This window comes from Xiphophorus couchianus, chromosome 2, assembly GCF_001444195.1.
Source record: "Xiphophorus couchianus chromosome 2, X_couchianus-1.0, whole genome shotgun sequence".
Lineage (NCBI taxonomy): Eukaryota > Metazoa > Chordata > Actinopteri > Cyprinodontiformes > Poeciliidae > Xiphophorus > Xiphophorus couchianus.
In genome coordinates this window covers 11,862,776-11,875,108 of record NC_040229.1, presented here as the reverse complement: position 1 = coordinate 11,875,108, position 12,333 = coordinate 11,862,776, and the positions used below count along the sequence as shown (strand labels likewise).

At 39.6% G+C, this 12,333-nt stretch overlaps 2 protein-coding genes across 3 annotated transcripts; one reads left to right on the top strand and one right to left on the bottom strand.

Annotated features, from left to right (window-relative positions):
* lrrc10b (leucine rich repeat containing 10B) lies at positions 1–2,295 on the top strand. The gene is made up of 3 exons (XM_028030071.1): positions 1–172; positions 322–488; positions 575–2,295. The coding sequence occupies exon 3, from the start codon at positions 809–811 to the stop codon at positions 2,045–2,047; it is 1,239 nt and encodes a 412-aa protein (XP_027885872.1). The 5' UTR covers positions 1–172; positions 322–488; positions 575–808; the 3' UTR covers positions 2,048–2,295.
* Positions 2,296–4,545: 2,250 nt separating this feature from the next.
* On the bottom strand, positions 4,546–10,910 carry saxo4 (stabilizer of axonemal microtubules 4). 2 transcript variants are annotated; one of them, XM_028026850.1, is made up of 13 exons: positions 10,734–10,910; positions 8,789–8,848; positions 8,299–8,400; positions 8,082–8,205; positions 7,290–7,452; positions 7,168–7,210; positions 6,986–7,083; positions 5,732–5,797; positions 5,558–5,644; positions 5,404–5,469; positions 5,221–5,312; positions 4,726–4,830; positions 4,546–4,634 (listed from the first exon to the last, which is right to left on the bottom strand). In XM_028026850.1, exons 1-13 carry the CDS (start codon positions 10,738–10,740, stop codon positions 4,616–4,618), a joined length of 1,032 nt encoding a protein of 343 aa, XP_027882651.1. In that variant the 5' UTR covers positions 10,741–10,910; the 3' UTR covers positions 4,546–4,615. The 2 variants fall into 2 exon arrangements, with proteins under 2 accessions (XP_027882651.1, XP_027882658.1); XM_028026857.1 differs by lacking the exon at positions 10,734–10,910 and adding an exon at positions 8,987–9,105.
* Between the last annotated feature and the right edge of the window lie 1,423 nt (positions 10,911–12,333).

Here is a 12,333-nt window from a genome sequence, read left to right as displayed (position 1 = left end):
AAAGTTGACTCGAAGTAACTTACTCACGCTCCTCTTACACACGCACAAACTGGCCATGTGATGTGAATGCCCCCTGTTCGGGTTACAGAGAGAGGGAGGCTTCAGCTGAATGCAAGCCTTCACAGTAATGGAGAGAAGCAGCCAACATCAAGAACAGTCCGTCAGTCACTCAGTAAGTGCGCTGTAATTTTCCAACATGCAATTTCTTTCCCAGCGCGGATTATAGTTCCCGCGGTGAGACGGACCGGCCTGTTATAGGGAGCAGCTGCATTAACTCTTACACGGACCTTTATGTGACTTAATTTCTTTCCCGCCGGCCAGGTCACTGAGCTGCGCACCAACTCTGGGTTTTTCCACAGACATCTGCAGGCAAGTTAAGAGGCGCAGAAGAACGACTTCGGGGTGAATCTTTCTTTTCCTGATCACATGACCTCAAAGCTGCCGGACACTTTTCTCTTCAAAGTCCCGAGGATGTTAAAGAGACAATGGTAAGACGAAAAACTAAGGATAAAGTTAAACTTTCACTATTAACTCTACCTCATCCTTTAATTATTTTTTTCATTCTGTTTGCCAGATAATACCACGTGATAATTTTCTAATAAACCAGTGGAGACGGGGGCATTTGGGAACTGCTGTTGCATGGCTGCAGAAGTGTTAACTGGCCTGAACCATGATGCTGGTTGCAGCCTGTGGTTTCATATACGAAACAACAGTAGCTTCCAAACTGAGAGTTCACTTGTCACAGACACTGCCTTATCAAATGACTCTGCCCTGACTCACATCAGTGTCAGGGTCTGCTTGGCACAGCATGGGCAACTCTTCCAGGAAGGACGAGGGGGAAGAAGAAGAAGAGGGGGCAAAAGACGGTGAGGAGGAAGAGGACACTGAAAAGGAGAAGGAAGTAGTGGAGGAGGAAGAAGAAGAGCTTCCACTGGGAGTGGAGGAGCTGTTGGAGAGCGGTGATCCTGTGTTAGACCTGAGCTACCGCAAATTCAAGCGATTACCCTCTCGTGTTTGTGAGCTGATGCACCTGGAAAAACTGTATGTTTGCGGGAACAGACTTCGCAAGGTGCCTGACAGAATCGCCCAACAGCAGGGTCTGCGAACGCTCGCCCTTGACTTCAACAAGTTGGAAGACGTTCCCCTGGCTGTGTGCGAGCTCACCAGCCTCACCCATCTGTACCTGGGCAGCAACCGACTCATGACCCTTCCGCCTGAGTTCACCAACCTGAAGAATCTAAGGTGCTTCTGGCTGGAGAGCAACTACTTTCATAGATTTCCAAGGGAGCTTTACGACCTGCCAAACCTCAAGTCCCTTCAGATGGGGGACAACCGGCTGAAAGCGCTGCCTCAAGACTTCTGTCGCATGGAATCACTAAAGGGATTGTGGCTGTATGCAAACCGCTTCGAAACCTTCCCCAAAGTCCTGCTGCGCATGAAGTCCCTGGAGATCCTAGACTTGGATAAAAACAAAATAACAGAGTTTCCCAGTCTGAAGCGTCTCCGGACTCTTCACCTATTTTCCTATGACCACAATCCCGTCAAGGAACCTCCTATAGTAGGCGAGGATGTATTTCTGGTTGGGGAAGGGGCTGCTGAGTTCATGGAGATCCGTGAGGCCAGGAAGGAGAGACGTCGCAAGGCCGCTGAGAAAGAGGCTGAGGAGCTGGCTGAGGAGCTGGCTGAGGAGCTGGCTCAGGCTGGAGAGGAACCAGTGATCCATGGGATCCTAAAGAACAGCAACTCAAAACCGGCAACAGACGAAGCTGCTGTGAACATCGAAGACTCCGATGTTAGAGAAGAAGAAACATTGGTTAAGGACGAGGAGCAGGAGGACTGCATAGAAGCGCCAGTGACAGAGTATGATGGTGCTGAGCTTGAATATGATGAAGAATTGGTTGAATATGAGACAGAAGAGATGATATGTGAGGGAGAAGGGTTTGAGTATGAAGGAGAGGGGTTGGAGTATGAAAACGTTCCAATGGACTATGAGTATGAGGACGGGGAAGAGCTGGAAGACACAAGAAGACAAGATGAGGGAGCGTGAAAAGCCCCTCTAACTCCAGGATGATTTGGTTTCAGGTGGAAACAGTTGTTGGACAGTACAGCAGATACATGAATACGACTTATTCTCAGATGTGCTGCTAATTAATGACCTGTAATTAACTGTGAAAATGAATTGTCTTGATATTATATTTCTTTAAAGCAACACCAGTGTCATCTCTCTCAACTGCACATTATCAGGTTGCTGTAACTTATTTTGGTTCTTTGCTATTAAATATTCAGCTGAATGAAGCCGCTGCCAGTCCTTTGTCACAGAAGACGCAGTGTTTACTCAAGAGTCGTTTCTGCTCATCACAGTCAGTACCTGTGTTATGTGCTTGTCAGCACTACTTCTTTAAGGCACGGCTGTCTCTGCATTTAAATGAGTGTGTTGGTCAAAGATTTTAAAAAAATATTTACGACACGAGTGTCGGTGCCAAGAAAGAGCGTTGGAGGGATGAATAGCTGGGGTGCCTGACCATAAAAGGTAAGTCCTTAAAGAGGCTGCAAATATGAAGCGGACACGGAAAATGATGAAGCAGAATATTATGAGTGCCCCAACAAACCTGAAGGACCCTGCTGGGCAGAAATTCAGCTGTGTCATGAATGCTGTGCACTTCTTTTTGTCACAGACGATGACATTACTCTTTTTCTTGACGTTACACAGGCCAGGCCCTTGTACTCCTCTCATCTCTGAGCACATTATTCATGAGGGGCTCATGCGTTCTCCAGTCCTTTGTGTCTGCACAGATCTTTTTCCTTGTATCTCATTAAAAGAGTGAAATATTGATCTGGCGTTAGAATATTAATGCGAGTACTCATGTGACAGTATCTCATTACATTTGCATTGGGACAATGCAGAACATACACACTGCTCCTTTTAAATTTTCATGCACCAATAGTTTCTATTGCTGTGTCTAATAACATTGGTGGTATTAATAGATAAGACGCAGGAATGTGAGAAATGGGCTCCAAAATACTATTAATGGTCTCCAGAATTCCCTTAATAGGAATCTGATGGCGTCTGTGGGAAGTAACCCAACCTCAACCCACAGGACCCAAAGGATCTGTTGCTAACATCCTGCTACAATTTCTTCAGATGTTTGTGGCCTCCTTTCTGACCGGTTAGAGCTTTTTCAGTGTCATGACAGGATCGATTTTCTTCTTAGACAGGTGCGACTGCTGAAAAGTTCTTAACCTTTCATTTTTTTCTCATTTTGTTGCACAACAACAAAAAAATCAATGTATTTTACTTCATACTTTGGTCCCTCAGATCAACTGATGGACTGACTGCACCAAGTAGTGGACACCTGTGAAGTGAACAGAAGTGTGGTGTGCATTCGTTTTGGTCAATAATTTGTAGAACCATCTTTCCATCCGTTATCTATGCCTACCTGTCCCTGCAGGTACGTAGGAGCAATTTCAACACAGAGACACACAGGATGTCTCTGTGTTTCTCTGTGTTTAATTGGTTTCTCCAAATTGCTCCTATGAGCAATTTTTAGAAACCAATTAAACTTACAGTTGTGCATTCTCAACAAAAAGAAGAAGCCAAAATACCACAACATGCGCACATCATGCAGGAAGACGCCTGGACATTTTTGCTGCAAGGCAACAGTGGTATCAGCTATGCCATGCTGGTATCACTGTCTTTGGGTGTTAGTCTCTGTCAGCTTTGTTTGTCTAGAGATTGGCACTTTTGCCAGTTTGTCTTTAAAAATTGGTTTAAAATCACACAATACGGAGAGCAATTTTTTTTCCCACTAATGTAATCGAGGTGTTGGCACAAAATAAGTAACATGTTCAAATGCTTTTGTCTAAACTTATTATAACTATGGTTTTATATTTAGGGTTGTTTTCCTCCTAGAAGGTGAACCTCCGCCCCACTCAGGAAGTGTTTGCAACTTTCTTCCGATTTCTCCCTGTATTTATCTTCTCTGATCTCCCCTTCAACTTTAAATTTCAGCTTTGTAGAAAATAAAATAGTGAAATTACTTTCAGCATTAGAATTATGTAGTGATATTGGCTGATTTATCGCATACAAATCCTGAAAAAATATAATTTGCACTATGTGACTGCAGAATTGCAAAATGTGAAAAAGTCAAATATTCCGTCAGCACAGAAGATGCAGTAGTGCAGTGGTATAAAGCTGTAATATACACAGTTTGTCATACTTGGAGACTGTTATGTTTTTAGTCCAGATTTGTTAGTCGCTGTTTTGCATGCAGCCGTGGGTGGCACAACAGCTTGATAGTTTGCAGAGGTCCATGCAAATCAGAGTCTGTTTCAGTCTGAGTGGAATCATTTTTCACCTTAGTTTACAGTCTTCTCATTCTCTATGGGTTAGTGACAACAAGGTGCTTTTAAAGTCAGTACATTAAGCCTTCAGTCCCACAGCTGGCGAGCTTTATAAGTAAACCAAAACAAAATGCAGTTTTGCACCTTCTCCATGTATATCTGGAGTTTGTATTCTTCTACAAACAAAAAATAAAGACCGAATGATTTGCTTGAATAATGAATTTTATTTTTGAGATGAGAAGACATGCAGGTTACTTTAAAATAGTGTAAACATCTAATGCTTCAATATGAACCTGTGGAATAAAAATAAAAAAACAGGACACGTGAATCATAAAAATGAGCACAATGTTATATTATCCAGGCAAAAATGTGATGATACCTTACCTGTCTGTGTTTCGTTTGTTGTAGCCATTGTTCTTTGTTTGGCTTGCGTTGACAATTGATGAAGTGTAAAAAGTGTTTCTGTCCTTCTGATGGCCATAAAGGAAGCTGTGAAGTAATGTAATTCTTGTCATGTTAAAATTCTCTCTTATGCACAACACAAATAAATTAGGACAGCAAGAATCCACAAATTAACAACAAGAAACAAGAAAAACATTATTTTTTAAAATTCTACGAAAATAAAAATCTAATCTAAATTTTCATAGATCACTTTGTACAAGAGAAACATCGAACACGGGAAATCTGTACTTTTTTAAATCACTGTAATCAGTAGAAGAATAAATGGTTTGAATGATGAATAATGATGAACAAATGATCTATTGCTAATTCAAAGTTTATCAACAAAAGATTCTAAAGCCAGCATGTCTGGCTTTAATTTTATTAGCATCTAAAAAAATTATAAACTACAACCAGAAGTATATAAAAAAAACCACTTACTTGTTATTGTAATGTGTAGTGAAGTGTAACGGATCGAATGGTTCCTTAGAGAAAATTTCATTTGGCATATTTAAGCAAAATCCTGAGGGCTCCTAAAGGAGAAAGGAATAAAAGTAAAGATAAAAAGTGTAATCAAAAAGAGATGATCTATTAATTGGAAAAAAAAAAGAGTAAAAGTCTGACCCTGTTTCCAGTAGCCTTCACAAGTGGTATACGACATTTCAATTCCAGTGATGGCAGATGAAGGCGCTAGAATATTATAAAACAATACATGTCAAAAATTTGTACAATAACAGCAGTTTGAGATGAATACAAGTTGGAGAATTGAGGGACTAACTGGGTCGACTAAGAGGGCGTTGGCACCACGTGTATACCCTGTTTCTCTGCAGGAACAGCTGCATATACCTGGCAAACATTCATTTCCCTGAAAAAAAATGTTAATGTTTCATATCAAAACATATTTGTGTTTGTTTGTTCAGTATAAAGGGAGTTGCAGTGAATGTGGCTCAACCTGCTTAAAAGTTGGAGACAGATAGTCTTTCATCATCACCGTGCTGCTGGTCAGACGCGGATCCACCTGGACAAATCGACCACATTTTGAAAGGGAAACACTTCACAAATAGACAAAGTCACATTCAGAATTAAAGGAGAGCCACATATACAACCAAATAATGTAATCATCTTGAGGAATGACCGAATACCGTTTTCAAACTGTATTTTTTCTGTGATGTTGCTTGTAAGCCACATATGAATCTTGACAAACAACTTTTTTCTTTAGCTGTTTTCCCCCAAAATATTGCAGCTAGTGGAAAATATTGTAGCTCAGACATGTATAAATTACTTTTACGTCAGTCTGCTCTCTAAGCTTTGAAAGCACCAGAAGGAAAACAGACAGGAGTGACAGAAGGTGACATTAGATGTCAGGTGAGGAAAAAACAAGAAAGCATCTGCTTGTGAAACAATGAATATATATATAAACTGCTCAAAAAAATAAAGGGAACACTCAAATAACACATCCTAGATCTGAATGAAAGAAATATTCTCATTGAATACTTTGTTCTGTACAAAGTTCCATTTGCACAACAGCAGGTGAAATTGATTGTCAATCAGTGTTGCTTCCTAAGTGGACAGTTTGATTTCACAGAAGTTTGATTTACTTGGAGTTATATTGTGTTGTTTAAGTGTTCCCTTTATTTTTTTGAGCAGTGTATATATATATTGCACTATATTCATAATCTGAAATGTATTTTGGGGAGATTTTATGTAACAGACCTACAGACAGTAGTTTAAACTGTGAAATATTGGCTAAATGCTTTACAAATAGAAATATGAAAAGTGTGGCATGTATATGAATTAAGCCACCCTCACTTCAAAACATCAAATTAACGTAGCTGATATAGTCCACCTGGGTGTAATTTATTCTCTATTCTAGGCCTCAGAGGCTTGTTAGAGACTGTTAGAGAATGTATCTGCAGCAAAAGGTGATTCCACAAAGTATTGATCCAGAGGCTTGAAATGAGTGCCATACATTTCACTGTTTTATTTGTAAACGCATGCATCATGCAAGATCCCTTCTCTTATACCTCAAAGCTATGGATGACTTTCTACCTCAAAGCATAGCTTTTTAAATCATCATAGCTTTGATGATTTAAACATCATCAAAGCTATGGATAATTTTTAACACATAAAATCCCAATTAAATATTTTGAGAACATGAATACTTTCATCATGTTAATATGATTGCTTGCTATTAAGTAATACTCACAGTGGCATATTTTTTGTCCCGAAAGGTGATGAACTGTAGGTCTTCTCCTTCAGTGCATCCAGTCTCCAATTTTGGACCCATATTCATGTGGCGAGAAACTGTGAGAAACAAGGAAATTAGTTTTAGTGTCTCTGTCATGTCTCATCTTATCATCTGTCTGCAGCCACAACCTAAGCTTGTACCTGGTGGTAAGCGACGGGGCACAAACACTCTTTGGTACTCTGTCTGAAGAAAGGCAGAAGATAGACAGCTCATGCTCATGCTGTTGAATTGTAAGGATAATGTAAAGGAAAACCTCTAGTACCTTTTCCACAACAGGCTCTGTGTGGCAAACAGAGCTCACTTGATGGAAGCCGCTGGTCATGGGTTTGTTAAGGAGTCTTGGCAAAGCCATGGAGCCATCAGAGTAGGTGGGACGCTGGTAGTACCACATGTTTTGAGTTACGAAATTGTCGGCTAACCACACTCTGGAGACAGAAAAAAAAGAAAAAACACAATTGCGTCTCAAGAATCACATTAGAAGTAATGGCTGTTTAAAAAAAACATTTTGGGAAACTTAGAACGAAACAACAAATTTACTGGATTTTTTCTAATGTTCTAGCTTACCATGGTGTCATGGCCCAGCACTTCAGTAAATAGTTTCACAAGCAAAGGGTAGAAAAATATTAGTTTCTGTAAGACTGAGAAGGGCTGAAACACTAGCGATGAAATTGTATGACATTCAAAGCACAGTGCTTAAAAATATCCATAGACATCTACATCGAAACTGGTATTTGACTTTACCAAACACAATCATACACATCACAGTGTGCAAACAGAGCCAGGAAATGAATAATACACAGTGAAGCAATGAAATATATTTTTAAATAAAAATTGATTTGGATTGGTATTGGTTTTCTATTTTGGATAAGTTTTTCAAAGAAAAAGTCAGAGCAGAACTATTATGTCACTTGGTCAGAGCAAGAGTGAGAAATAGCTTGCTTTCACCCATGCCTGACTCACATCTCTGCCTGAGTGTCTCCCAGTGGACAGTGATGACACTGGACAGTGAAAGCTGACGCTGTGGCGGACAGTTCTTACCTGCCCTGACACTTACCCAAAGTGAGGGTTGTCAACAAGGTCCAAACTGGGCTGGTAAGATAGAACGGGTCTTTGGTTCGATACAAAGCCGGATGCAACGGGGGCTCCAAGGCAGGAATCGAAACACATCCTGCCTGAAACTGCAACCAACAATGTGTCTGTCATAATCCAAAAATAAATCTAAAACAGATCGATTTGAGTTTTTTACTCTGACTTTTTCATCGTCAGCTGACCTTTGGAGGGTGCTAGACTGGCTTTGTTCAGTAATCCCCACTTTTCAGTTTTTTCAACAGGAGGTATGACAATCTTCGGCTGACCAAACATCTGTTTTTGCACTGCAAAAACATATGATCTTACCAAGTATTTTTATCTAGTTTCTAGTTCAAATATCTTAGTACACATAAAATACAACAAAACTAACTTAAGAGTAACTTTTCTGCAAGATATGAGTTTGTTTTAAGTAAACAATTCTTGAATATTGTAAAAATGTACTAGATTTTTTTCACTTGAACAAGACATTATTTTTATGAGTGAAATAATCTGTCAGTGTAATTAGTACTTTTAATCAATATTCAAGAATTACTGAATTAAAACAAGCTCCTTTATCTAACTTTAAAGTTAGTTTTGACATATTTTAAGTGTACTAAGATATTTCCACTAGAAGTTATACAGAAAGTATTTGGTAAGAATTTGTGTGTTTTTGCAGTGTGCTGTAAATGAAACCTTCGGCATGAACAGTGATGGTTGGAAAAAATCCTTCAGGCATGTTGACACTGCAGCGATCTGAAATAAATGTAGCAAGGAGTGCATTTTTTAGACTTTACAATCAACTGGAAAAAAAGCAGTTTGCAATAAAGAACAGAAATCTCCTATTTACAAAGACAGCTTAGGTCAGCAAAAGGGTAGTAGTAGCAATCTCACCTTATTTCCTCTGAATATAATGAGTTAAAAGTAAAATAGAGATGAGTGTGAAAAAAGCTTGACCCAGGACACACCTGTGTCTAAACACTATGCTGTTTGTTCGTCTCTCTGTCCTGAGCCGGTTTGTAGGTAAACACATTTCTGTTGCTAGGAGATTCAACACAGGGGCAGAACATTACAACTGAAGTGCATAGAAATTATTTCAGGTGTGAGCGTAATGTTATTCCACAAGGAGGCATTGTTAAGAGTCTCTTTCTTCCTTCCCGCAATTTGTTCAGTTCAGCTCCTTTTCTGCAGTTTGTACTGTAATAATACAAAACACTGCAGACAGCTTGCTGTTACACAGAACCATCAAAGGCTTCTTGGAAGGTTTCAGATAGGAAAATAGGCGCCATTAGAGAGTGAAAAAAGAAGAAAAGGCACATGTAATTATTGAAATCTGTAAATATCAAAGGTGAAATTATGCGGGTGCCTTTTAAAAAGAAGTGAGCAGACAAAATGACTCTTACATTGTACTTTCCTTGCAATTTATGCCTTTATCACCTGACATGAGGCAAAAAAGGATCTTGTTGATTAAGACTGAAATGACTTCACCTGTTCATTTTCAGGCAAGCATATTTCCAGGTCTGGTTTTTTATGTGAAACAATATCGCAGCAGTTGGATCTTTCTTTATTCTTTTCATTCAACTTACTTTTCCAGACCAATCAAAGCGATAGATGAATGACATTTGTGTCATTCTTTAGCACTTTCACATTATCATCTAAGTTATCATTTAAGTTTCTGCAAGATGTAGGAGCTTGTTTTAATAATTTCTTAATATTGATTTTTATTTTATTAAACCTTTATTTAATCAATTAAAAATCCACTGAGATCAAAATCTTTTTCACAAGAGGATGAAAAAGTTCTCCTGGTAGATTATTTCACTGATAAGATGGGGATAATGTCTTGTTCTAAGTGAAATAATCTGCCAGTGGAACTAATAATTTTTTAAAAATCAGTATTAAAGAATTATTTACTTGAAACAAGCAACCTGCTGAAAAGTTACTTGTAAGTTGTTTTATTTTTTTTGTATTACTTCAAGTGTACTAAGAACCTGATGTCTGTGGAAAATCAATGCATATATCTGGTCTTTGAGCGTAGGAGAATATTCTTTAAAAGATCTGGTTTAAATTGAGGTTATCACATTTTTGCAGAACTCCATAACCTTCTGTTCAGCTCTATTCATTTCTTTGAATACTGTGTGTTGCAGAAAGGATGAACTGAAATAAGCCAGACAAAGAGCAGCAGGAACCAGAACAGCTTTTGTACAGAACCGGTCTGGGCTGATTCTCCATGCGTCCACTGGATGGCATTGTGTTGCCACCATGGCTCTGATTTAGTCTAAGGTTACATAAAAATGATGGATGGTTTGAAATTTGCATGACATCTTGATAAAATAAATGTCCATCCAGGACAGGGTGTGATAATTCACTGCTTATAGCAGCAGAAAATGTCTAAAAAGCATACACACTTTTAAAAAACATACATTCATGTCAGCTTTTTAATTCAAAACTGACTCTTGGACTTCAGAAAAAGCAACATGATGATTCTTTTAATTAGAAAAAAATAGACATTTTTGTAAATCATATGCATATCCTATATGCTTGTGCGTCTCTTCAAACACAATGTTATTTCAGACACCTTTCATCAAATTGGGCTCAAAACTGCAGCATCACACTATTTCTACACTTTTCCTTTAATTCTCACCTCCCATTTCTTTTCATGCCGTCTAATTTCCTCGGACTCACAGAGCTTCTTTTTCCCACCTCTCTGCTGCATAACTTCTCGCTTTCTTTTCCTTCCCTCCATCTGCTGAACGCCAGCAGTGCATGGATAGAGCCCGTCTTTACCAAGCTGTTGCTTGCATTTTCTGTTCCGCAGTCTTTCTTGCTTGACATCCTGTCATGTCAAACTTGGAACTGTTTATTATCTCCTCCAAAAAATAACTGCGGGGAAACGCCTGCATCATTGAAACTGACATCTCATTTCCTGCTTCTTTTCTTCTAAATACAATGTGCACGTTATTGGCATCTATAATTATAAATTCAATGGGGGATCCACACAGCAGGGTTAGACCGGATGCCTATTTTCATTCCAGTTCAAGATTACACCAGATGAGTTGACTTGTTTGAGCAACTTCAATCTGACAGTCAGAGTGGGGGAACGGATAAAACACCTGCTGTCCTGGATTTGAATAAGGATCCAGAGACTCTCAGTTTTCCTTTGATTGTTCATCCTGAGAACGCAGCAGCCGGTGTTTGTTCTTCATCTGCATAATTCACACGTAATGTGACTGCTCCAGCGAAACACTCAGTTGCATGCACGCTTTTGATCAAAACATTCAAGATAAACAGATTGTGCTTTTGCATGTTGGTGCAGCTTGCACTTGAGGAAAAGGTGCAAAGACAAAAAGGGGGGGATCATGCAGTTGTTCTAAAAATAGACTGAGGTGATGCAAGCAAGGGTCTCCCGTCGTGATGATGCACTCGGCTCGCCCGCAGCCGTCTGTTGAGGTTCAGACCCTGTCTGCAGGGGCTCACCTGTTTCTCCTGCCGCAGCTGATAGTCTGCTGCTCTGGGAGGCGGCTCTTCAAGGTTTCCCTGTCAGTTCAATAACCTGCTCCCTTTGTCTGCCATAAAAAAGCATGGAATTAATGTTTAAGGACATAAAGAGCCAGCTCAGGCGCTCAGACCTGTCTTTGTGTTGCCGGGGTCTCGGAGGTGCTCCCTCTGCTTCACTGCTTCACTTCTGCAAGGCTTATCTCCTTGCAGCCTCCTTTCTAACTTCTGTACTTAATGGACAAATCTCCCATGCATGGTTTGGAGCAAATTGCACTGTCATCTTTTTCCATTCTACGTTCCACTCAGCTTTGGTGAATATGTGGACGGTGACCGGAATGTGGTGTGAAAAATTAAGGCATGAAATAAGACATTTCGAATGAAAACAACAGCATTTCTAACATCTACAAGAGAGATATTTTGACACACCTTAGTGGAACCTGAAGTGCACAGATGACTGAGATGCTCCTGAAGAAAAAAAATAAATAAACCTGCAAAATAATTCACCCCCAATTACAAAGATAATTTCCCATCACCTCTAAAAACGGAGGAAAGTTTCCTAAAGACTACAGCATGAAACTGTGTGATTCATTTTCTTTCATGCTGACTAATATGTTGCTCAGAGCCATAGCTGTCCACTACACATTTCTAATTGGTCTTGAAGGCTAAAACAACCTTTGCAAAATCCCATTTCCTTCAGCAAATGATGTTAAAACCTTTCACAGCAGTCCCCATGAAATCAAACTGAT